Here is a 25,560-nt window from a genome sequence, read left to right as displayed (position 1 = left end):
GACTCTGTCCCTCTGTACCTTCCTGTCACCCAGACTCTGTGAGGCCAGCGGCGTGACCCCGTCCTCTCTCGCCATCTCGAGGTCTTTGGGGAAGCCATTGTTTGGCTTATGGGAAACCGTGGTCCCCTCTGCCACTCGGGTCTTGCGGCGGGGTCACCTTAGCTGTTTGAGCCGAGTTGCATGCAGGACGCGGGAGCCGCAGGGCAGGGCAGGCGGCCCAGGAGGATGGAGCCCGGGTGGTTCACGCAGCAGCAGCAGCAGCAGCAGCAGGAGACGCACTTGGCATTTTGCTTTGGTGGCCAGAGACACCAAAGCTCATGGAATACAGTAGCTCAGGAGGGTCTGAGCCTTCTCCAAAATGCAACAAGTCGATCCTTGCTGCATGTCTGCTGCCGTTTGCATTTTCAACATGATGGTTTAATATTCAGGAGGTAAAGACGGAGTGGAAACATTCATTATCCACCCCCACCCCCCCCACACACACAGACACACATGCACCTTTTAAAGGAAATGTGTTTTCAGTGGGATTATCCTGGTAAGACCTAGAGGTGGGTGAATTTTGTCTGTGAATCAGCTGGAGCTTAAAGGGAGACTGGACGGAGAGGCGAGATGGGATGTTCCGTGGGCAGGATTCTGCTCGGATTTCATCTTTCCACTTAAGAATGAAGGGTTTAGTGGGGTACGGCCGCACAGGTATGTCATCTGGTGACTGAGGAGGCTGAGGCAGGAGGATTGCAAGTCGGAGGCCAGCCTCAGCAACTTGGCGAGACCCTCTCTTTAAATAAAAATGATAATAATAAATTAAAGGGGCTGGGGATGTCGCTCATTGGTAAAGAGCCCCTGGGTTGAATCACTAATGTGGGGAGAAGTCATCCAGGATTCTTTGTCTTCATTAGTGGGACTAGTTAACTTAACTACGTTCTCCTACCAAGTTGTTAGGATCTTTATGCAGAGCAAGAGAAATAAGTAAACAACAGAAATCCGACAATATTCACATTCATACTGGTTTAAATTTTTGTATTGATTTTTATTTTTTTAATGGCCAGTCAACAAAATCTGGTTGTGCGTGTGGATGGGGCTCACCACGACGTTCTATTTCACGGAAACAGTGTCAGACCATTAGATCCGGGGAATGAACATTCTCCTGCCTCCTCCATCATTTATCATTGGCTCTTGAGGGGGGAGGACAGGAGAGAGGAAAAGGATCGGCAAAGGACGTTACAGGAAGGGAATCCTTGCACGCTGCTACAGAGTCACCGTGCAAAGTAGCACGGTCCTGAGTGCCGAAAACAGCGTGGAGACGCCTCAGAAAACGAGAGACAGAACCGGCCTGGGACTCAGCCACCCCACTCCTGGTTGCAGATGCGCACAAAGTGCAGACAGACACCCGCACGCGGTTCACAACGGCCGAGCCACAGTGCACCTGAGTGTGCCTCCGTGGGTGAGCGGGGACAGAGTGCAGAATGAGTGGCCGCTGCCAGACGTGGTTGGGGAAGGTGTGGGGGTGTCCCGGGAGGTGATGGATCTGGTCTTTCCGTCACAGCACCTCTGCAAGAATTCTCTGCACCAACATGAAGGTCCTTGCCCCAAACCCCTTCTTTTAACTTCTGTGCCCATCTGACATTTTCCGTGAGGATGTCTTTGCTTCATTTTGTCTCTCTGTCCCCTGTGAATCTGGAACCCAGAGTAGCTCTTCCTTAGATCTGGGCGGGACAGTCTCATCCCAACCTCGGAAACTCCCCCAAAACACTCTCCAACTTCTCCGACACGGAGGCAGCGTGCCAATCAGACATTTCCATCTACCAAACTTTGCTCACGCCCAGAGTCATTTACAACGTGGCGCGTGGTGACCTCCAGGCTTGGTGCCTAAGGGGAGGATGAAACTAGTCTACTTTTGTGTTTGGCGCTGGTCCCTCACCCTCAAGGATGTGACTCTGCTAGGCGAATCTTGCAAAAGTCAAATCAATAAGTAGATCCTTCCGTTGCCGAGCATTTTGGACAAGGGGTGCTCACCTGCAATGCGGTTTCAGTGGTTTTCCTGGTCCCCACGGGGCAGGGTCTCCTGGAATCTCCGAAACAAGTCAGTTGAACCGACTCTAATTTTTATCTTTGCCATCTCCCTCGTCAAGGTCACCCTGAAGGACGCTCATCCCTCCCTCCCTTCCCTCTGCCGATGGGCAAGCGATCAACGTCAGTGGGGGAGAGAAATTAACTGCACGGACTCTCTCTGCAGACTCGGGGGGGAGGGGGAGTCGTATTTTCCTAAGTGTCCAGCCACAGACACCCTCTGCCGTCCTGCAAGATGCTCTTAGAATTGCCCCCGACACCTGCAAGAGACGCATCTGTCTTCTCCCTTAAGCACAAATTCCAAAAGCAACGGATCGTACGAGTTGCTTTAAAAAAGAAGAAAAAAATCACTGATTTTGGCATCCGTTTGCCTCGCCGAACGACACGGCTTTCAGGGAGCGATTTGATCTTTTTACCGGGGGGGAGGAAACACCATGGCTCCATTCCATCGAGGTGCACTTGTTGATGGGCATGGAGCATGGAGCACGCTGCGCCTGGGCTCGGTTCTCAGGCAGGACCCCAGAGAGCGCAGGGTCCTGGGTGGTCTCCAGGAGGTTAGATCGACGAGCTCTTTGTGCCGATCGGCAACGGTGTGACCGGTTCTCCGGATCCTCCTGCTTACGGAAAGGACCCTTGGCTGCAAAACAGCATCCTGGTTTTTTGTTTTGTTTTGTTTTTTAATTGCAAATCAACAAAATCTCTCTCGGTTGTATCCTTTTCTCTTTGCTTGATGAGTCTCACGTCCTTTGGTTCTTCGTGAACCCAAGAGGACGAGGCTCTGCAGACACACACGCTGCAGCCTGGGTTTGCAGCGGGCAGGGATGTCTAGGTTGGGGTAAGTGCGCTCTGCCCAGTGGGCATCAGGGTGACATCCCTTGGAAGGCATTTCTGAGCAGGGGACCCTGCAAAGCGTGTCATGGAGCCATCCAGCCAGGGTAACGAGCCGGTGAGAGAACTCCCGGGGAGGAATGGTAACGCTGACCAAGGCGTGATATAAAAATGTGAAGCCAGGTACGGTGATCCACGCCTGTCATCCCAGTGACTCGGGAGGCTGAGGCAGGAGGATCGCGAGGTCAAAGCCAGCCTCCGCCAAAGTGAGGCTAAGCATCTCTGGGAGACCCTGTCTCTCAATAAAATGCAAATTAGGGCTGGGGACGGGGCTCAGTGGCCCAGAGCCCCTGAAGTCAATCCCCAGTTACCCCCAAGAATCGTATCCAACCAGGATATGATTCTATTACAGGCTAGAATATATGTAACATAGGTATTTTATATCATATCTGCATTAATACTATGTGTCACATAATATATATATATATAACATTATATGCAATATAATATGTATTTTGTAGCATATAATATAGGTGATATATGCATTATATTTCACATATAATATATATATATATGATATTTATAGAGAGAGACAGATATACAATGTAGGCGGGAGATCTTACGGAGTTTGATTAGGTAAAAATATAGTTCATTAAGTGGCTGTGACGATTCCCTCAAGGTTGAAGAATTGAATGGTCTGGCATAAGGACAGGGTTGGAGCCTAACCCTAAACCGGAATTCCGTGAACTCATGCAAAGGTGGCAAGAGGTGGCCCAAAGCTGGGGCTTTGTAAATAAAGTTTTATTGGCACACAGTCCTGCTTATCTCCGGAGGTGGCACAAGACCTTTGCTGATCTTTGGCTCCAGCTGCTGAGTTGAGTCATGGGGAAAGCCCCCCCCACAATATAATTCATGATAGTTGCCATCTGGGTCTTGGGTAGAGACCCACATTTGCAGCCGTGGACTTTGGGACAGTCTAGTGGACAGGTTAGGGACTCCGTCTGAATCGTCCCAAGTGGGTAGACACCAGAGAGCAGGAAAATGAGAAGAAGAAAAAAATTAGAGATATTTCTCCAATCCCTGTGCCCGGATCAAGCTGGAGAATGACTAGCCTATGCTCTTGCCGTGCTGAGTGACGGCGTCGGGAGGGACGAAAATAGCAGCCTCGTTTGGAAACAGCTGTCCCCAAGGAGAGCCCGGAGGAAGGGCCTTGTTACATCTTTGTGTCCCCTTTTGGTGACTTTGGGATCACAACAACCTAAGGACAGATCCTTGAAACTCTCTCTGTACCTTCGGTCGCTCGCTGTGTAACTCGGACCAGGTTTTCCCGGATGCTGAATGGGTTCAGCCTGTTTGTTGGGCACGTTTTTTTTTGCATTTTCGTTTCCGCGTCACGTTGCGGGAGGAGAAGGACTGGAGCCGGCCCATCTGATGACCAACGGTATTTGCCTCTCTTGCCTGGACATGTGGGATCCCGGCACCCAACCTGCTGTCCCAGGGCAGCGTCCTCGGATGGGTGTATCATCTGTTGCAAAAAAAAAAAAAAAAAAGAAGAAGTTTTAAAGACATATTTTCTTACCGTGGCTGTTACAAAAACACCCCCTTTTACAGCCTCAGAGAATTGCAGGAGATTCTATTTATTGATGCATTTGTTAGTTGGTGGCGGTCGGTGATGAACCGTGAGAGGCTCACCATGTGCGTGGGGTGACGTGACTTTGACAGTCGATGAGGGAGCCGTGTCGGATCCTATGCCACCGTGCACGCAGGAGGCTGGGTCTGGGGGCTGCAGAGACAGCTGCGTCCCTGTGTCCTGGGCCAGCACTGAGGGTGCCCTGTGCCTGTCACCTGCACACCCATAAGCCACTTCTTTGCAGGCAGGCGTGAGTGTTGTGGGCAGATGGCTGTTTGTGGCTTGGAATTCTTTGGGGATTTGGAGTCTCTGGAATGGGAGTGAGGGTCCTTGGGTCTCTGATTTCCCCCCTGGGGAGGATATAAAATCTGCTCCACGACCTGGTCCTTCTGCATCCTGTGGCCCTTCACGCTTCTCTGCCTGCAAAGATGAAGTGCGATGAAGGAGCTGCACAAATTCACGGGCTTCAGGGATGGACTCGGCTGGATTTGGATCAGTCACTCTGCCGTCGAGACAAGGCGCGTGCTGCACGTCACTACGTTTGTCTCCGTCCCAGACTGCGCACGCTTACAGTGCAGAGAGCCAGCTGGCTGTACCTCCGAGGGTCAGGTGTGAGGATTTAGTGAGATAAGGTGCGTGCATCTACCCACGTCACACAATAGCTGAGCAATTCAAATGGCTCACGGCGATGACCCAGGAAGAGTTCTCAGGCAGACCCCCTGAGCTGATTCCTCGGGCCACCCCTGCTTCTCTGGCTTGAAAAATGCTAACGCAGTTGCTCAACTTGTGAAATGTTTATGTATCACGTGTCTGTGTGCGTGTCGATATGGAGCCTCCCTCATTGGAAAGCCGTGAGACCCCATCTTTGAGAAAGGAAGATTTGCTCCAAGTTCCCTGGGCACGCCGGAGGTCACAGAAATTTAACTTGCTCAGTTTAGATGGCATTTACAGCCAACGTGGATCGTGCATTACCCAGCTCTAGGTTAGACCGTGAATGCGTCTTAAGGTATTGCTCTAGAGAAGCAGTCCCTATATCGACTCATGGTCCACACACCACCTGCAAGGCTCGGGGACTCTCTGAGATCCACCATCTGTTGATATTCGGATGCACCCTGAGCCTGGCGGTGTCTCCCAGGTCCCTAGTCTGGTAGCTTTAATTATATTCTAATTGCTTCCTGTGCACAAAGCTTCTTTCTCCAAGTGCACGGGAAGAGCTCTTCTGGTAATGATAACAGGTTTTTATTATTTTGCTTTCTTGTCGTCACGGGTGACTACGCTTGGAACGAGGCATGATCGTTCTGTCGAGCACCAGCCCACTGCAGGGACGGGACACAAACACGGCACAGCCGTTTGTCCAAGGGCACAGGGCAAAGTCCTCATTTCCTAGCACCAGTGTGGCTAGTGGGCACAAACTGGGTGGCTCAAAGCCACTTGTATTTATCAGCTTCTGCTGCCAGAAGTCACAAGCCTTCCTGGGCTAAAAAAAAAAAAAAATTACTAAAGTCTTTACGGAGCTGGGTTCCAGCGTGGGTCGGGGAAAGGATCTGCTTTCTCACTGGCTTGGAAATGCTGCCCACCCACCATTACCTGGGGGTGCCCTTCTTTGGGTCAAAGCCAGGACCCGCGGGCCACCTTGCAGAGCTGATCCCGTCGGGCATAGCGTTGACCTTGTCGTTTATCTCTTCCCACCACCATAGCGTTGACCTTGTCCTTTATCTCTTCCCACCACCATAGCGTTGACCTTGTCCTTTATCTCTTCCCACCACCATAGCGTTGACCTTGTCCTTTATCTCTTCCCACCACCATAGCGTTGACCTTGTCCTTTATCTCTTCCCACCACCATAGCGTTGACCTTGTCGTTTATCTCTTCCCACCACCATAGCGTTGACCTTGTCCTTTATCTCTTCCCGCCACCATAGCGTTGACCTTGTCCTTTATCTCTTCCCACCACCATAGCGTTGACCTTGTCCTTTATCTCTTCCCACCACCATAGCGTTGACCTTGTCGTTTATCTCTTCCCACCACCATAGCGTTGACCTTGTCCTTTATCTCTTCCCGCCACCATAGCGTTGACCTTGTCCTTTATCTCTTCCCACCACCGCGGGCGCCGTCTCAGTCTTGAAGTGCTCTTTGAAGCCACCCAGTGAGAGTACTCGTTTGTCCCCAAAGTGACCGAGCACTGAAAAACACACGGACGTGCGTGAGCTTTGAAGAGACTAAAGGCTGTTCCCTCTTCCCTCTCTTTTTTGGGGGATTTTTTTTAGGAGGGAAAGCCAACAACTGGGAAGGAGGCATTCGGGTCCCAGGCATCCTTCGGTGGCCGGGGGTGATCGAGGCCGGTTTGGAGATTGACGAGCCCACGAGCAACATGGATATCTTCCCCACGGTGGCCAAGCTGGCTGGGTCACCTTTGCCCAAAGACAGGTACGTCCTTCCGTTCGAGGGGAGGGGTGTGGGACACTTTGGACGCTTCTTGTTGAGTTAATCGGACCTGGACCCTGTGAGGGGCCCACTCCATCAACGCCATTTCCATCTCTTGGCGATGGTGAGTAGCGCTGGATCAAACGTGGGCGCGGCCTATGGTCCACGCACTTTTAATATTTTTGAGAAACCCCACACACACTGGTTTCTGTGTTGATTGACGTTGTCACCCAGGGTCACTGGACATGTTTTAGTCCCCTGGGAGGTGACGTAAGACGGTCCATCCAGCCTGCGGATGCTCTCTGCCATTTGTCTGGCTCGCCACTGAGCAGCAGGGCATGTGCCGCAGTCGGACCCCATGTCTTTCCTCTCCCCCCCCAGAGTCATGTCCAGGCTGAGCAGTTTTAAGGGGAGGCGCTGATGGATCGTTTTCATTCGCGGCGGTTATTTTCCAAGCTCTGTTCTGGGGATGTGCCCGTCCCCGGCGCACACACATCCCCTCCTACCACACCAGCCAGAGAGGTGGCCACTGTCCACCTCTTGGTCTCGACTTCCCATACCCACCCATCTTTATGCTGCTAGCATCTCCGCGTGGAAATTCTCTGAACCCGCGAGGGCACCCGCACGCGTTTTGTTAGCTATGGCCAACCCCGTGACAATGACATGTGGCTCCCAGGAAACCTACCGTAAGGATGCTCGTTAGAAAATAAGACAAAGAGCATCTTCCCGTGTGCTGGGAAAATCATCTTGGCCTCCCAGGCTGGCCTTGAACTCGTGATCCTCCTGCCTCAGCCTCCCCAGCAGCTGGGATGACAGGAGTGTGCCATGGTGCCGGGCTCTTGACATATTTTTTACTGGTGCATAATAGTTGCACATAATAATGATGGCATCTGTCATTACATATTTGTACACGCACAGAATATAATTTGGCCGATACCACTCCCCAGTACTTCCCTGTCCCTCTGTACATGTCCCCCCACCCCCCGGTCCCTTTTCCTCTCCTGATCTCCCTTTGAATTTTATAAGACCTGTCCCCCACCTCTCTTTTCCTTTGCCTCTCCTGCTTCCACATATGAGAGGAAACACACAACCCTTGATCTCCCTCCTGTGGCTTAATTTGCTTAACATAACGGTCTCTAGTTCCATCCGATGACCTGCAAAGGCCATCCTTTCATTCTTCTTTAAGGCTGAGTAATATTCCATTGTGTGTCTACACCACGTTTTCTTATCCACTCACCCACTGATGGACACCGAGGCCGGTCCTAGAGTTTGGCTGCTGTGAATGGTGCTGCTATAAACCTGGGTGTGCCTGGATCCCTGTCTAAAGTGGTGGCTACCACCCAGTGGGACTGTCCCCTTGGAGTTTATTTAAAATGCCTGGTGTTCCATTTTGGATCTGGACTGTCCCCCAAAAGCTCATGTGTTAAAGACTTGGTCCCAGCTGCTGGTCCTACTGGTCGGCGGGAGGGCACGTTAGAGGAGGTGCCTCCTTGGAAGGGCTGGCCCCTGGGAGCATGCCTTTGAAGCATATATATTTGTCCTTGGAACCTCTTCTCTCTCTCTTTCTCTCTCTCTCTCTCTCTCTCTCTCTCTCTCTCTCTCTCTCTCTGGGTCCTGGCCACCATCAAGTGAGCATCTTTGTCCCTCCACACCCTCCCCACCTTGAGGACAAGCCCCCAGCATATAGGGCCCAGCATCTGCAAACGGAAACGTTGGAAATCACGACCAAAGTCATTTTTTCTTCTTACAGTTGTTTTTGTCAGGTATTCTGTCACAGCAACGGAGCGCTGCCTACCGCCCCCGGGGAGGCGTTTTGATAGTTTCACCACAGGGTACCACCTGCAGCCCCTGGGCTGAGGCCAAGGGCCCTGCTCAGCCTCTCCCAGAGCATCAGGCAGCTGCTCGACAGTGAATTGTCTGACCCAGAACGAGATTGGGAAATCCTGCTCTAAAATTCACTCTTGTTCTTTTATGGAAAAGGTAGTTGCGATAGGAAATTCCATCAAAGGTTTTCATTAAAAAGCTTCTAGGTCACGTCTTCATCTTTCTCTCTGTCTGTAAATTGGATACTCAAAGACATACCTTTTACAAAGGAGCCTTAACTCTTTCCCGCCAAGATGGAATAGAAATGGGCTTTGTCGATTTCTTTTCTTTCTTTTTTTTTTTTCTTTTCCTGGGGATTGAACCCAGGGGAGCTTAACCACTGAGCCACATCCCCAGCCCTTTTTATTTATTTTTTTTTTATTTTGAGACAGGGTCTCACTAAGCTGCTTAGAGCCTTTTTAAGTTTCTGAGGCTGGCCTCCAACTTGTGATCCTCCTGCCTCAGCCTCCTGAGCTGCTGGGATTTCAGGGACCCCACAAGTGGCCGTCGGACTGATGTTGCTTTCTATTCACGTACGGCAGAGGGTTCGATGCTTATCGATGTTTTTGGGGGGTTGTGAAAAATGACTTTCTGGCTGCTAGGGACCTGAGTTGGGGCCCATCTGCACTTTCTCGTGAACATATTTCCTGAGCGGTTACTTACCTGGTGGAGAATTATTTTAGTGCTTGCCCAGACGCCCCACTAACACTGTGGTCCACTGAGACCCTCGGGGACCGCCACTCACCAGGACCTTCCAACCCACAGGTTGCAGGTGGACCCACGCCGATCCCTGGAATCCTATGATACAGACATTTCCGGCCGGGTGCTGTCCCCCCTGGTTATTACCGTCCTTAGCCAGGAACCCCACAAGTGGCTTAAAACAATCCCAAGTGTTTTGACAGCGTAGACGCCACTTAAAAGTTCAGCTCCGTGGGGTCACTTGCCATTTTTCATCGCGGGAATGAGCTTCCCTGTGACAGGCCGTATTTCTGCGGCACCGTTCAACGGCAGCTTTTCGGAGGGGTGTGATTTATAGCCTGCTTCTAGGAAGGAGCGTGTCAGGCGTCGGAAGCATTATTATTATTATTATTTTTTTAAGAGCCTCTCTGTGCATAGGAAGGAGGAAAAGTTTACGGCATAGACTCCGTTCCCCTCCTTCACTTATACTAAAATATTTTGCTTTTTAAGTAAGAAAAAGACTTTTAAGACGTGGAGCCTACGATTTTTAATGCAATCCCATTTGTGATTATTCCTATGATAATGATTATTTCGGTTCCAAATGCCGATCTCGTAAAAGCACTTCCCTCTCCCCAAATCTTAAATCTCATGTTGAGTCTTGCTGGCATATGGGGGTTGAAATAAAGAAATGAATCACAGATTCAAGAAGTTAAGGTTGAGCTGGGCACGGCGGTGCACGCCTGTAGCCCCAGCGGCTCAGGAGGCTGAGGCAGGAGGATCGCGAGTTCCAAGCCAGCCTCCGCCAAAGGGAGGCCGTAAGCAACTCAGGGAGACCCTGTCTCTAAATAAAATACAAAATAGGGCTGGGGACGGGGCTCAGGGGTTAAGCACCCCGGTTCAGTCCCCGGTACCAAAAAAAAAAAAAAAAAGAGGAAGCGGTAAAGAGATTTGTCCAAACGCTGGCAATTCCTCTTGCTCTGGGGAGTCAGGAGACACCTCCCCAAGAGACATGATCCAAACCTGTCGCTTTTCTCCACGGAGGGGCTCCCCGTGGGCCATGCGCCTCCCTGCCCACCTCCTCTCCCTTCTGTTCCTTTCCCCCAGCTCTTTGCAGGCTCAGAGTCTGGCTTGAAAGGGGTTTGAAAAGGAGGCACCTGAGGGTCCCCGCGGAAGGCTGCACAGAACCGGCCCTCGCCTCCCGCTTCTTTCTCCTCCTGGGCTGAGATGAGCGGCAAGCAGCGGCCCCGGGACAGGAGCCAAGCCTGTCTGGGGTCCTTATTTCTAACGTATGATAATAGGGTCTTTTCAGCCCCGAGACTTGGGTGCATTAACCAGGAGGGCTGAGGCTGCAGGAGCAGTGAGGCTGAGCAGCGCGTGCGGCTGTCCACACATTCTGGGGTTTGAATAGCAACGAAATAAACCTCAGAAAATACCCTCAGGGGCCCAGAGGACCCTTAAATCCCTCCTGAGAAGACGGGGCAGGGTCGCAGCGTCTTCAGGGCATCCCCGGCTGCTCCAGGGCCGTTGACGGTCAACTCAGGACCAAACTGAGGCTTTGGCGCTTTTATTGAAACTCGTGGCTGATGGCGTCTGTGCCTTGTTTGCCATCGGGAGGGACACGGGACCCCTGAGCTCCGTTTTGTATTTTATTTGGAGATGGGGCCTCGCGGAGTTGCTTGGGGCCTCCCTGTTGCTGAGGCTGGCTTGGAACTGCAGTCCTCCTGCCTCGGCCTCCCAAGCGTCTGGTTTTGCAGACGTCAGTGCTGGGCTCCCCTACAGGTGGCCCCTGCTGCCATCGGTTGATGTCCTTGGTGCTGGTGACGTCCCCCAGACCAGCACCTCGGCGGGGAAGGACATTCCCCAAAGGAGACTCCCAGGTGATGCGCGCTGCATCCACACGCACCTGACCTCGCCCCACCTCCTCCTCCTCCCCCCGCAGGATCATCGATGGCCGAGACCTGATGCCGCTGCTCCAAGGGAAGAGCCGGCGCTCGGAGCATGAGTTCCTCTTCCACTACTGCAACGCCTACCTGAACGCCGTGCGGTGGCACCCGCCCAACAGTGAGTACCGGCCTCCCTGCCTCCCGGAGGCCGCCGGCCCCCAGACCAGGAATGCGCTTTCCTTGGGCCCCTTGGGCTGGCTTGGAACTCACGATCCTCCTGCCTCAGCCTCCCCTGCCTCAGCCTCCCCAGAGGCTGAGGTCCGACTTTCCATTCCCACTTTAAAAATCCGGACGGCTTCCTGGTGGCATGTTCTAGAAGGCAGAGACCCTGGGCTCGGGATCCTGGGTCCGTGGAAGGAGTCAATGCGTGATCGTGCAAACGGCAAATGCATGCAGCCAGCCAGCCCCCCGGCGTAGAGAGACCCAGGAGATGAACATATTGGATCAGGGGCTGGGGGATGCCTTATGTGGAGGAGTAGAGAGAACCGAGGGTAGAGACAGGGAGAGGTGAGAAAAGCAAGACCCAGTTTCTGGTAGGCAACTGGCCCTGGGATGAAACTGGCTCCCGAGACAGGCGCCGGTATCAGCTCCTTTCAGTGCAATTTCTGAAAGTCTTGGGTCTTGAGCCAGACACACAACAAACAGGAGAATCCACCCTATTGCAAGGCTGGGCCTGCTCACGGAGCCAAAGGGGTCCCTTTCCTATCCACAGTGGGTCGCACGAATCCGCAATGGATTGCAGGAAGGGCTTCGGATCTGTTTTCCCCATGAGATGCAAACCTCACACACCAGGCTTGGCCCGCCCGGGTTTCCCTGCGTGTCTCGGTGTTTACTGATTGGCCGTTCCCTGCGAGTCACCTCTGCCGCAAAGACTTACCAAGAAGCTGCTCTGTGCAGAGTGCGGCTCCGTGGCCCATCCCTCAGGGAGCAAAACGGACACGGTTTTCCGTTGCAAGTGGATTCCATTCTAGAGCATTCTGGGCCGCAGCCTGCACCGGTGCGTGGAATAATGGGGCGCGTCGGTTTCCTCCGGACGGACGGAGCTTTCTCGAGGACTTGTCCGGGGATTCGGCTTCGATGCTCAGACCTAGAGATGGCCCATGACCATCACAGTAGGCGGAGTTCTCTGTTAAGTCTCTCGCCCGGTTGAGTGACGTGAGTGAATCACAAGCCACTGTCATTGTCCCCGACATGTTTTATTTACTTATTTATTTTAATACCCGAGATCCAGCTCAGGGACGCTTCACCACTGAACCAGAACCCCAGATCTTTTTTTTTTTTTTTTTTTTTTTCCCTTTGGAGACAGAGTCTCGCTGAATTGCTTAGGGCCTAGCTAAGTTGCTGAGGCCGGCCTCGAACTTGTGGTCCTCCTGCCTCAGCCTCCCAAGCCGCTGGGATGACAGGTGTGTGCCTTCAGAACACCTAGCTCCCACTATATTTTTAAAAACCCGTGAAACCGTTATTATAAGATGGATACATTTTCATGCAGTGAAATGGAGATTTTTGAGTCAAGCATTGATGGTCTGATGCCTATTAAAAGTGGTCGCTGTAAATTCTGGCATCTGAATCATTACAGCTAATGATGGTAGTCGGTGAAAATAAGTGCTTCTATTTAAGTAGGCGTCCAGAATTAGGTGGACACATTGCGATTCATGGGACGACGGCTGTAGGCATATTCTGGAATCCAGTGCATTATAATACACAATTAATACAGCCACGTGCCGTATACTGACTTTTATTTTGGAGGGAGGGTATTGGGGATTGAACTCAGGAGCGCCGACCCCCAGCACTTTTTTCTGTATTTCATTTTGAGACAGAGTCTCCCTGAGTTGCTTAGGGCCTTACCAGGTAGCTGAGGCCGGCTTGGAACTCGCGATCCTCCTGCCTCGGCCTCCTGAGCCTCTGGGATCATGGGTGCCCAGCCATACAGGGACATTTTGGAGAAGGTGATGGTCATTCGCTAACGTTTTAAATCGTCTGACCTAAGAGTCCATGAACGCCACGGGGCGGAAAAGGACCCGCCGTGGCTCTGGGTGGTGTGTGTCCGTGGTGCAGACGGACGTCAATCCAAATGAACTCTAGAGAGACGGAGGCAGCCAGAGACCTGGTACCTAGGGATGGGGATGAAGGCAGGGAAGGTTGCCAGGCAACCAGGTCTGGGCCTTTCTTCCGCGGGCTCCATCCCTGACGGTGGCGGCTTGGATGGGGCCCTGACCGCCGTCTTTCCCACGGGATACCCAACACGTTTTTATTGATCATCTATTATACGCCGGGGACCTCCTCGAGAGCCAGATGAGTGGTGAGAAGGGGTCATTTCCCAGCTGGGCATCCGGGACAGGCTCACGGAGGGCCCGGGGAGGTGGGTGGGGGGTGAACGCCCAGCGGCCAGGCAGGGAGAAGGGTGATGTGCCTGGTGTTCGCCGTGCACCGGGTTTGCACCCTGGGTTTGTAGAGCATCATGTCGGATTGGTCTCCGGTCCAGGGGGACTTGAGTCCCGTGCTCTTAGCCCCAGCCCTGAGCCGTGTCCTGTTCCTGGAGAGTTGTGCATCCAGAGTTGTCCCGCAGCCGCCCCGGGAAGCAGGAGGAGGTGGACCACGAGCTCTGGGAGCCGCCGTGGGTGTCGCGGGGGTCGGCCGCGGCCTGGGCTTCTCTGCCAACGGCCCGTGGTCGGCACCTGCTGCCCAGCACCCTTCTGGGAGCCCAGGGACGGCGGCTGTGGGGTGACGCCTGTCACCCGGCCTCATCGGCGGAAGGCAGAAGGGCCAGGCGCCTCTAAGGGACTCAGACGCAGGCGTCTCATGGGGAGCCCCGATGGACTCAGGCCGGGCAGCTCGCCCGGGTGGCCACGGCGTCTCCCCCAGATAAAAACAAAACCACCGCAGGTCAGGTTTCCCCTGGGCACACCATGAATCCCAGCAGCTCTGGAGGCTGAGGCAGGAGGATCGTGAGTCCAAAGCCAGCCTCCACCAAAGGGAGGCCGTCAGCAACTCAGGGAGACCCTGTCTCTCAATAAAATGCCAAATAGGGCTGGGGACGGGGCTCGGGGATCGAGGGCCCCTGAGTTTGACCAAGGGACACGCGCTGAGCTTCTCAAAGCCCCTGCAGCGTGGCCCTGCCTCTGTGCCCAGTCGCGGGTGGCCGTCCGCCGCGCTGACCCTGTGTCCTCTCCCCCATAGGCTCGTCCGTCTGGAAGGCCTTCTACTTCACGCCCAAGTTCCACCCGCAGGGCGCCAACGGCTGCTTCCACACCCACGTGTGCTTCTGCCTGGAGGGTCACGTCACCCGCCACCAACCGCCCCTGCTCTTCGACCTGTCCACGGACCCCGGCGAGACGAGGCCCCTCACCCCGGAGACGGAGCCGCGCTTCTGGGACATCCTGAGGGCCATGCAGGAGGCCGCCGACCGCCACACCCAGACCCTGTCGGCGGCCGTCCCCGACCAGCTGTCCCTGGGGAACACCCTGTGGAAGCCCTGGCTGCAGGTCTGCTGCGCCTCCGCCTCGCGGCTGTCCTGCCAGTGCCACCCGCAGGGCCAGGGGCAGGGGGCCAGAAACTAGCCGCTGGCCACAGACGGGCCCGGGCCACGCCGTCACCGTCGGCAGGAGCCAGGGGGGGACATCCGTCCTCCTGACCCACGTCCTGCGAGCGGGAGGCAGGGGACACTCGTGCCTGACCCCCGTGCACCGCAAAGGCACCGGAAAGCACGGGGGACAGACGCGTCCTTCCCTCGATCCCCCAAGCTTTGCCATCGGCCACATGCAGACGACGGCGACAGCGATCGAGTGTAGCAAGAGCCGCTCAGACCTCAGCGCGAGCCGCCTTGGAAGGGACATGGTCCCAAGGAGGACCCTCGGTGGTGACGTCCAGTCGGGGGTGGTGGGAGGGCAAATGAGCATTGATGACCCCATGGAACCCAGGGTGGACGCCCCTCACCATGTCCATATAGAGAGACGGATGGACAGGAAGACGCAGATGTGCTATATATTTATGTGCATAGAGATGGATCCACATCCCCCATGTATTGTTCACGTGCCGACCACCTTCCCCCCACTATTTAAATAAAGATCCATAAAAGCTCACGGGTGTCCTCCGCGAACGCGTCGTCGAGTCCTTCCCTGACACCAGTCTCCCTGAACCTGATTTCCATTCCTTCGTTGATGGTATCGCATTGGGGTTCCATGGTTTCTTTGGTCAGTGGACCTTGGGGTCCCCAGGGCACTAAGGGAGATACTGCACTTGAGGGGATCCCTTCCAACAGCGTTCAGAAGGACCCGCGGGGAAAGTCTGTGTTGTTTTCAGGCTTGGGGACGATTCCTTTTTCTTTTCTTTTGGAACCAGGGATTGAATTCAGGGACCCTCGACCCCTGAGCCCCGTCCCCAGCCCTATTTTGTATTTGATTGAGAGACAGGGTCTCCCGGAGTGGCTGACGGCCTCACTTTGGTGGAGGCTGGCTTTGAACTCACGATCCTCCTGCCTCAGCCTCCTGAGCCGCTGGGATGACAGGTGTGGACCACGGCACCCAGCCCTTGGTGACTTCTTGATGTGTCCACACTGGAGGGGGGGGTTATCTTCAGTTGTGGGTGTGAGCTGCAGAGGAAAAAGCCCGTGTGAACACCTGGGTGTGGTTTTATCCCGTGGCGGAGACTCACCACCCTCAGATGCACGGTGAACGGTGTTTACTCGAGACCTTCGGTGCAGGTGGGCGTCCAGGAAGCCCCTGGTGACGGGACAATATCTGTCGGGGGATGACGCCACTTGGCCAGCTTTAGGAGAGTCCTCGGGCGCCCGATGGGTGAGGGATTAGTCATTTAATCTGCAAACCGCAAACAGCGCAGGAAGCACCCAGCAGCCCTCTCCCTGCACCTGGGTGGAATTTAAAAGTGCCTCCCAATACCGAGACGGCCTTTGGAGTCCAGGGCGTTTCGACGGGAGCGACCTGTGCGGTGTCGGCTGGGTTTTGCTAAAAGCATGAAGTTAAGTCACGTTGAGCCGCTCGACAGCAAGACCTTTCCGAGCACCCGAGATGCCACCAAGAAGAGGTAGAAATAAGAGAGTCCTGGGTCTCAACGATGACAGGGTGCAGCGAGGTCCCATTACTACCTTTGAAGGGCTCCCAACAAACTTTCTTTTTTTTTTTTTTTAAATTTGAATTTGTTTTAATTAATTATACAAGACAGTAGGATGTGTTTGTGCTCTGTGATGCATCCTTCATGAATGGGGTATGATGGCTCATATTGCTGGTTGTACGGGATGTGGAATCCCATTGGTCTTGCAGTCATACCTCCCACCCCAAACTCCTCCCTCCCTTTGCTCCCCTCTGCCTAATCCAAAGTACCTCTATTCTTCCCTAGCCACCCCCTTATTGTGAATTAGCATCCGCAGATCAGAAAAAAAAAAAAAAACTCAGCCTTTGGTGTTTGGGGACTGGCTTATTTCACTTGGCATGATATTCTCCAGCTCCACCCATTTACCTGCCAATGCCATCGTTTCATTCTTCTTCATGGCCAAGTAATATTCCATTGTGTAGATATGCCACAGTTTCTTTATCCATTCATCGACTGAAGGGCACCTGGGTTGATTCCACGGTTTAGCTGTTGTGAATTGTGCTGCTATAAACATGGATGTGGCTGTGTCCCTGTAGTGTGGGCTGATTTTAAGTCCTTTGGGTATAGACCGAGGAGTGGGATGGCTGGGTCAAATGGTGGTTCCATTAGAAGACTGGGGGTCAGGGGTGTGGCTGTCTGGTACAGGAATGTGAACCCTGACCTTTCATTATCTGAATCAGCCTTTCTTTTTCTTTTAGCTCCTATCACAGTTAGTGAATTCTGATGTCTAAAAAAAAAACAAAAATTAAAAAAGACAATGGTGTAGAGTCTTATTTCCCATGACAAGGCTTCAAAGGGCAACTTTAAAACCACGGTGTAGATTCCTCCAGGCAACAGGACATGGAATGTTTCCCCGAGGGACCCCGAGCCCCTGGTCTCAGGGTGACGATGGCCGTGTCACCGTGTGTCCTGCAGCAGCTCCGCTGGGACGGCACCAAGGGCCTGATGAATACCCTGTCCACACGGCTACTTAAGCTCCCGGGCAGAAACATGGGCCGGAATTTCAGACCCTCACCCCTCACTGTCTCGTGTGTCTAAAAGAGCGCAGGGACCCGGTGTCAGCTCACCGCTTACCGCGGCGTAAAAAAGTACATATTTCTCTGCAAAAAATATATATATATATAGATGGTCTCCGGGCTTCTCTCCTCTGCAGAAAATGGCTAAAAATAAAAAGAATCCGTTCTGGAGACGCAGAGGGTTAGCGGAGGACTTCACGATGCCCTTGGGTCGGCTCTCGATGAGATCTGGCGGGGACCGTGCCTCTGACAGATTGGTGGCTCAGTGCTCTTTCCAGAAAATGAGGCGACGGCTAAATAATGCTTGCCAAGGCTCTGCCCTGTGAATGCCACCGAGACTTGGCATTGCCCAAGCATCTCCAAACCTTGAGCCGCTGTATGCAGCTGGACCGGTCCTCTGTGCGTCCATGGCCCATCCAAATCCTCCTGACGGTTGCAATATCCCAATTGCAGAATGCTCCCAGTGCGGGAGGAGAAAAAGCCCCGTGGCCTCCTGGATTCACGCCACCCCTGCTTGGTCATTGAAAATTTTCCTGAAATGTAAAAATATGGATCGGCCGAAGCAGGGAGTTCATCAGATTGCCCTAGGTATTTTTTTTTTTTTTTAAATCTTGGCAGAAAAACAGAGAGCTCTTTCGAGCATGGAACCCGGCTCTCCCATCAGTGTGTGGTCCTCGCTGGTGGCCAAGACCTTAAATAGCGAAAAGCAGGATGCCTCTGTTGAGCACTGACCAAATCTATAGGAAAGACCGCGGTCTGCATTTTTGTATTAAATCTGATAGTAGGAAAGGTGGTGGGTGCATCATTTTCAACTTCAAAGGACGTGATTTTTCAGTCGCCTGTGGAAACCTCACCCCCCACCCCCAAGACCTCCGCCCTGAGCTGCAGAACTGGTCACAGTGTTACCCCGCAGCAGCTTCGGCCACAATGTTCCTAAGTTGTTTCCTCCTCATTCTTGCGCAGAAGTGGAGACTTGCAATGCATGCTTCAAGGTGGACTGCATCCATCGCCGTGCAAATATGCTTCTTTTGAGCATCTCTATTTTTGTGAAAGTCCAGCACCCGTGGAGAGAGACATTATTACGGCATCAGTATTTTTAAGGAGTGAATTGTAACGGTGGTGGATTTAAGAACGACCTCGATCGTAGATATTACTGCTGTGTTGTGTCCAAAACCAAAAAAAATCTCAACATGCAACGGCTCCATGCAGTACCCAAGTTGTAGAACTGTGGCTTGTGGGAAATCGGTGGAAGGATTTCTCCCATCTAGGCTGAGCTCAGATGCAGCACCTGTGTCAGGTCCGTGAGCAGCTGGGGGACCAGGGTTATTGTGGGTCGTCAGGAATATAGGGACAGGCAGGGCCTCTCTTTCTGTGGCTTTTGCATTCTGCAGGAAATTGATCCAGGATGGTCCCCAAGGTTGCAATTCAAGGGGTTTCAAATTCAGCAGAACTGGATAGTCCCCCCGCCCCACCCCATGCAAATGTGCAGCAGGTTTCTGCCTGGGTCTGTCACAGATACAACCGTGCACGGGTGGACAGGGTGGACGGGGTCCCTGTTTGGTTTTACCGTCTACATCCCCACATTAAAATTTTAGCAGCTCTCACAACCGGAAATCAATGGGGGCTGCGCAGAGACCCGTGAAAATCCTCTTGTCCATAGAATCGATAGCAAAACCATGAAGATGGTAAAGGCAGAGCTTCTGCAAATCCAGCAAGGTGTGCCCACACGCACGCACCCGCCGTTTGCACAGAATGTGGTAACTCCCTTCCATCAAAGGGCCATTGAGAAGCCTGGTGGTCTTCTGTGCCCACTCAGAAGAGCCCCCAGCGCTCCGTTCTCTCCATCCAGCTGGTGGGTGCCTGTCCTTCCACATTTGAGCCAATCCTAACCTAACAACCACACAGTGCAGCCCAGGAAGTGGAATCAGCCACTCCTGCCACATTTGTGCCTACCCCAGGGACAGACAGAATTACATATCAGTCGAACAGGGTTCTACCTCAGCCCTACACCCTGCTCCGACCTGAATCATTACCCCGTCCTCCTCCCCAGCACCCCTCATCCCACACCGTCAACCCTTGGTGTTTCTTCCTCCGGAAGTCGGTACTGGGAAACGAGGTTATTCCGACCGCTTTCCTGATCTATTTCAGGCAAAACTGAGAGCCCAGAATAGGAAACAGCCATTGGGTTCTGACTTGCGGAGTGGCACCGATTTTTTTATTTTTTATTTCTAAAGGCAACGACTCAAATGCACCTGGCAAAATGGAAGAGGATTTCAGAAACATGGGTTCCAGAAAGTTCCATCCAAAGAGGTCAAGTTGGTAGGGCTTTTGCAAGCCCTGTTTCACGCTACTCTGAGGACCTCGGCCCTGACCTCTGAACCACAGTCTGGAAATCAGGAGAAGAAGTAGGAGAACGTTAATCTGTGGCTCCGGGTGGTCCCCTGGGCTATTAGAGTCCTTGGAGATGTTGAGGCCGTCACTGGAGACAGCCAAAATCAGAGAGACTGTCTATGTTGTGCTACTGTAACAAAATACCTAAGGCCATCAGCTTATCAAGATAAAAGGTTGACTTATCTCACAGTGCTGGAGGATCCCTTCTACGATCTGCTGCTTTCGGAATGCACGTTATGGTGGGAACACGGGTGGAAGAAGAGGCTCACTTCATGGAGGCCAAGAGGCAAGGAGAGAAGGCAGAGGGATTGGAGTTCCGGGAGCCACTTCCCAGCAAGCATACTGTTGATGGTCTAGACGGGAAGCATCCAGCAAAAACTCATCTCTGAGACGGTGCAAGAACGTTCAGAGGTGAAATGATTGGGTTATCAGAGCCTTCAACTAATAGTGGATTAATCCACTTGAATGGACTCACTGGGTGGTGACGGCAGCAGGTGGGGTGTGGCTGGAGGAGGGGGTCCCTGGGCTGTGCCTTTGGGGTCTCTGTACTGTCCCTGGTGAGCAGAGCTCTCTCTGCTCCCTGGTGCCCTGTCCTGAGCGGCTCTCCTCCTCCAGGCCCTGCCGCCATCTTGTTCTGCTCCCCTTGGGCCAGAGCCATGGAGTCGGCCACCAGGGACTGGACCTCGGACACCGTGAGCCCCAGATCCACTTCTCCTCCCCTAAGATGTTCTTGTGAGGCCGTTTGGTCTCAGCACTGTGCAAGGTAACCAGGACACGGAGCCTCCAGGCTTTTGAACGTGCCATTAGCTCAGATGGGTGTGCCCCCTTACATGTCCACGTGGCTAGGTCCCTCACCTCACCCAAGGTCCCTCTTCTCCAAGAAGAACACGACGGCGTTTCTCTTAAGTGGACGACTCTTTCCAAGTCCCCTGTGGTGTCTGACTCTTGGTGAACTCAGCCACTGAGCTCCGGAACATTCTGGGGGCGGCCCACAAAGCTGTGGTGCGAAGGGAATTCACAGAGACCTGGATCCAGGAGAAAGGAGGTGGAGGGCATTGGATATTCCAAACCCACTTTGGTTCCTTCACCAGAGGTCCATTCAGCGATAAATGGATTGATCCACTTGGTGGATTAATCCACTCCTGAGGTCAGAGCCTCCATTGCCTGTTAAAAGTCGTACTCTCTTGAGGGTCTGCTTCTGGAGTGTGAGATTCATGGACGTCCTAGACCCACGTGGTACTTTGCAGAGGGGGGAACATGAGGGGAACGGGAAGAGCTCGCCTCATCCGTGGGCCCATTTTGGTACAGGGAGAACGCGGGCCTCTTGGAGCTCATGGGCTGGAAAGCAGCCACAGGACCCAGTCCAGCCACCAAGGAGGTTGGGAGGTGGGTTCCTGAGCCGGCCGCTGCGTGCTGCGATTTTGTAAATTCCTTAATTATGAAGGAAACGCAGAGTGGGTCTGGTCCCCGTGGGCAGCCCCTCTCCCCCACTTTCCTGACACGCATGCCACCCACCCGTCACCGTCTTGCTGACGTGACACCATCCTGCTCTCCTGGCCACGCCGGAGCCACCGTTTTCTCAATTTAAAACAAAAAAAAATGTAGGTGTCTGTCACCTGAGGACAGGGAGCTCGGCAGGTGGTAAGACGCCAAGAGGTTCTGGGCAGGAGGTGGAGAGAGTCCAACAGAGAGAGAGGGTGAGAGTGTGCTTTACAGCCTAGCAATTGCACATCCCTGAATGCACGTGTGTGTGTGTGTGAGTGTGAGTGTGTTGTGTGTATGAGTGTGTGTGAGTGTGCGTGTGTGTGAGTGTGCATCTGAATGTGTGTGTGAGTGTGTGTGAATGTGAGTGTGTGTGTATTGTGAGAGTGTGTAAGTGTGTGTGTTGTGTGTGTGAAGGTGTGTGTGTCTGAGTGTATGTGAGCGTGAGTGTGTGAAGGTGTGTGAGTGTGTGAATGTGTGTGTGAGTGTGTGTGAGTGTATGTGAGCGTGAGTGTGTGAAGGTGTGTGAGTGTGTGAATGTGTGTGTGAGTGTGTGTGAGTATTGTGAGTGTGAGTGTGTGAAGGTGTGTGTGTGTTTGAGTGTGTGTGAGTGTGAGTGTGAGTGTGTTGTGTGTATGAGTGTGTGTGAGTGTGCGTGTGTGAAAGTGTGTGTCTGAGTGTGTGTGAGTGTGAGAAGGTGTGTGTGTGAGATAGAGTGTGTGTGTATGTGAGAGTTGTGTGAGAGTGTGTGAGAGTGTGTGTGAGTGTGTGAGTGTTGTGTGTGTGAGTATGTGTTGTGTGTGTGAGTGTGTTAGTGTAAGTGAGTGTGTGTGAGTGTGCATCTGAGTGTGCATGTGAGTGTGTGTGAGTGTGTGTGAGAGTGTGTATAAGTATGTGTGAATGTGAGTGTGTGAATGTGTGTTTGAGTGTGCATCTGAGTGTGTATGAGTGTGTGACTGTGTGAGTGTGTGTAAGTGTGTGTTAATGTGAGTGTGTGAATGTGTGTTTGAGTGTGCATCTGAGTGTGTATGAGTGTGTGACTGTGTGAGTGTGTGTAAGTGTGTGTTAATGTGAGTGTGTGGATGTGTGTTTGAGTGTGCATCTGAGTGTGTATGAGTGTGTGACTGTGTGAGTGTGTTAATGTGAGTGTGTGTTAATGTGTGTGCGAGTGAGTATGTGTGAGTGTGTGTGTGTGAGTGTGTGTGAATGTGAGTGTGTGTGTGTGTGTGTGAGTGTGCATCTGAGTGACCGAGGAGGGTGGCCCTGGACGCCCCGGTGGCGCAGGCAAACGCAGCCCGGTTTTAAGAAGGAGGCTGAACCCTGTCTCAGAAGTTAGACTTCGGGGGCGTCTCCTGGTGACTGTCCAGAGCCTGGGGGGTCAGCTGCGTGGGGGGAGGAGGGTCCCTAAGGGCACAAGGCTGTCCCACGGACACCCGTCAGCGCACCTGTCCCCCAGGAGGCAAGTCACCTGTGTTTTATCCCAAGGGGGAACAGAAACCTGTCGCGTCGGCACACGGCTCTGCCAGAGGCAGCAATGCTCCTGGGTCTCGGGGAGCGCCCTCCGAGGTTCCAAGGTGAAGGAGGTCCAGGAGTGGCCTGGGTGTCCCCGGCCGGGGGACAGCAGCGTCTCCGCAGTGGTTTCCTGTTTCTTGCGGGGGATGGAGACACTGTGACCCTGGGCAGCAGCTTCCCTGCGGCCAGCCCTTGGACGGAGGGAGCCCCCCGCACCCACCGGTCAGGAGGCCAGTTCCAGGTGTGTCAGTTAGGAGGGTCAGTGGGTGGGTTCCGGGGCAGCGGCTGCCGTCAGCGGGCTGCGGTGGGTTGAAGTGACACGGGTGCCATGTCTTGGAGGACAGATGGGGGGTCCTCCGTCTTCCTTCTGGACTCCGAGGCACCTTGTAAAATGCTCCAGCATCCAGTAAACGGGGACAGGAAAGAGTCGTGAATTGCAGGGCACGCAGCGTGCAGTGGATGTCCTTCAAGGTGACCGTGTGACCCAGAACTCCTCTCCAGAAGGGTCCTTGCAGAAGCCCCTGCTCGGAGGTGACGCCGACTTCTGGACCGGGCAGCGTCCTTCCCTGCTCTCCTCTGCCGCCCGGTGAAATGCACAAGGAGCTTTTCGGACTGAGCGCAACGATGCCTCCCTCCACAGGCTGGCGAGCCCCCGGGTGCCACCGCGGACATGGGGGACAGAGGTGCAGCTGCTGCGGGGGCAGGTTTCTCGCTGGGAATTGGAGACCGGGAACCTGGGGACGTGAGGCCAAGGCAGAGAGAACACATCAGGAACAACCACCGGAATGGGACTCGTACTCCATGTATGGAGGACAGGTCAAAATCCATCCTACTGTCGTGTGTGACTACAAAGAACAGCAACCACCCCAAAAATCTTCACCTGGGGTCACCGTCACCGTGACGGTTCCCCTGAGGACACTGCAAACCCAATGCATCCAAAACCCAAAGAACAGACCTCCTCCTTCCCCCCAGGGGTGCACAGCCTACCCTCCCTCTCTGGGCTAATCGCATTCCCGTCTTCCAACCCGCTTAACCTCGGCCCATCGACATCACCTTCTATTTCCTTCCCAACTTTTTCATTCGATTTTTATCGACGTCTTCTCATTCGACTTTAGAAATGTCTCCTGAACTTTTATTGATTGCAAAGTTCCCTCTCCTGGTCGAGGGTCACGTCGTCTCTGATCTACCTGACGGATCGTGCTTCCTCTGAACTCTCAAATGCTCCGCGGGACGAAGGCTAGAACTTTCTTTCCAGACACTCACGGCCCGACCTTCTCTTGCCTGTGCCCACTTTTTCAAAGTCTAAAGATCCTACCCATTTCCGAACCTTGGCTCCGTGTAATAGATTCTGTTGTCTGCAATGAATTTTCTCCTTTTCCTGCTATAAATTTGATTATTTTGAAGGTCACAATGTGAAATTGCACACCTTGCGTTATCTCACTGGCTTTGAATATCTCAGACTTTCCCTTCCCCACCAGCTGGAGAAAACCATTAGCTCTAAAGCTTTTCACGAAACTGCAAGTTCCCACTAGAATTTAATTCAAAATAAGGTCTATGCCATCCGGATCCACAGCCTTCGACCCATTTGCACGTGGAACAGGCACATGTTCAGAAGTTGACGATGGTGTGGAAAATCAGTGGGGTGGGGGGGGATTCGACCCACCCCGAGAGTCTGCCAAATTGTGCAAAATACAAAATGCTAGCTCTGTGAAGTGATTCCCACTCACTGGCCTCCTTCCAGGTATTAGGAAACACGGTGCTTATTAATGTCGCCTGACATCTACCTTTGGCAGGATTTCATTACCGGGGCTTATTGACGAATACGTCACCCACCGTCCGCGATCGATCACGCGGGCTTGGAAAAATGTACCCTGATCACCTTGCAGAATCTGGCCCCGTACCTCCAGGGCTGGGGTCTTGTGCGAAAGTCTGATGGGGGACAGAGCTGAGGGGGTTGTTGGCAGACACATTATCAATGGACCCTTTTGCAGAATTCCAACATGGCAGACTATTCAGGAGGCTGAGGCAGGAGGCCCACAGAGTTGAGGCCAGCCTGGGCAACTCTGAGAGACTCTGTCTCAAAATAAAACATTAAAAGACTGGGGATGTAGTTAGTGGTGGAGCACTTGCCGAGTAATGTGTGACAACCTGGGTTCCACCCCCAGGAACACCCCTTCCACCCCCCCCCACATGTCCTCACAAATTAGATGGAGAGGCTGACATTTTGACAAATGGAGAGAGAATAAGTGAAAGTTTAAAATTAGTCATCTTGGGATAAATAATCAAGGCATATCCTAGAGGCCCACAATGCTGCCTGTCTACTCCTCAACTTATAAAATTAAAATGCAAACTATATTTGGCAGGGGGCAGTGGCCCACGCCTGTAAACCCAGCACCTTGGGAGGCTGAGGCAGGAGGATCTCGAGTTCAAAGCTAGCCTCACCCAAAATGAGGCCGAGCAACTCAGTGAGACCCTGTCTCTAAATAAAATACAAAATAGGGCTGGGGATGTGACTCTGGGGTCGAGTGCCCCTGAATTCAATCCTGGGTAACCTCCCCCCAAAAAAGAATACTCCAAAGACATGTTCTTAAGAGATATTTAAGAAAAATAATAATTTCTACAG

The 25,560-nt window shown here is 53.1% G+C and overlaps 1 protein-coding gene across 1 annotated transcript in view; it reads left to right on the top strand.

Annotated features, from left to right (window-relative positions):
* LOC144249007 (steryl-sulfatase-like) overlaps positions 1-15,470 on the top strand; it is a 78,802-nt gene extending 63,332 nt beyond the window's left edge. The window contains 3 exon segments of the mRNA XM_077793675.1: positions 6,790-6,949; positions 11,427-11,548; positions 14,608-15,470. Coding sequence (XP_077649801.1) covers positions 6,790-6,949; positions 11,427-11,548; positions 14,608-14,987 — 662 coding nt within the window. The 3' untranslated portion in view covers positions 14,988-15,470.
* Positions 15,471-25,560: the final 10,090 nt, after the last annotated feature.

This window comes from Urocitellus parryii, chromosome X (genome assembly GCF_045843805.1).
Source record: "Urocitellus parryii isolate mUroPar1 chromosome X, mUroPar1.hap1, whole genome shotgun sequence".
Classification (NCBI taxonomy): domain Eukaryota; kingdom Metazoa; phylum Chordata; class Mammalia; order Rodentia; family Sciuridae; genus Urocitellus; species Urocitellus parryii.
The sequence above is the reverse complement of the archived record's forward strand: the minus strand, read 5'-3'. Positions and strand labels throughout refer to the sequence as shown.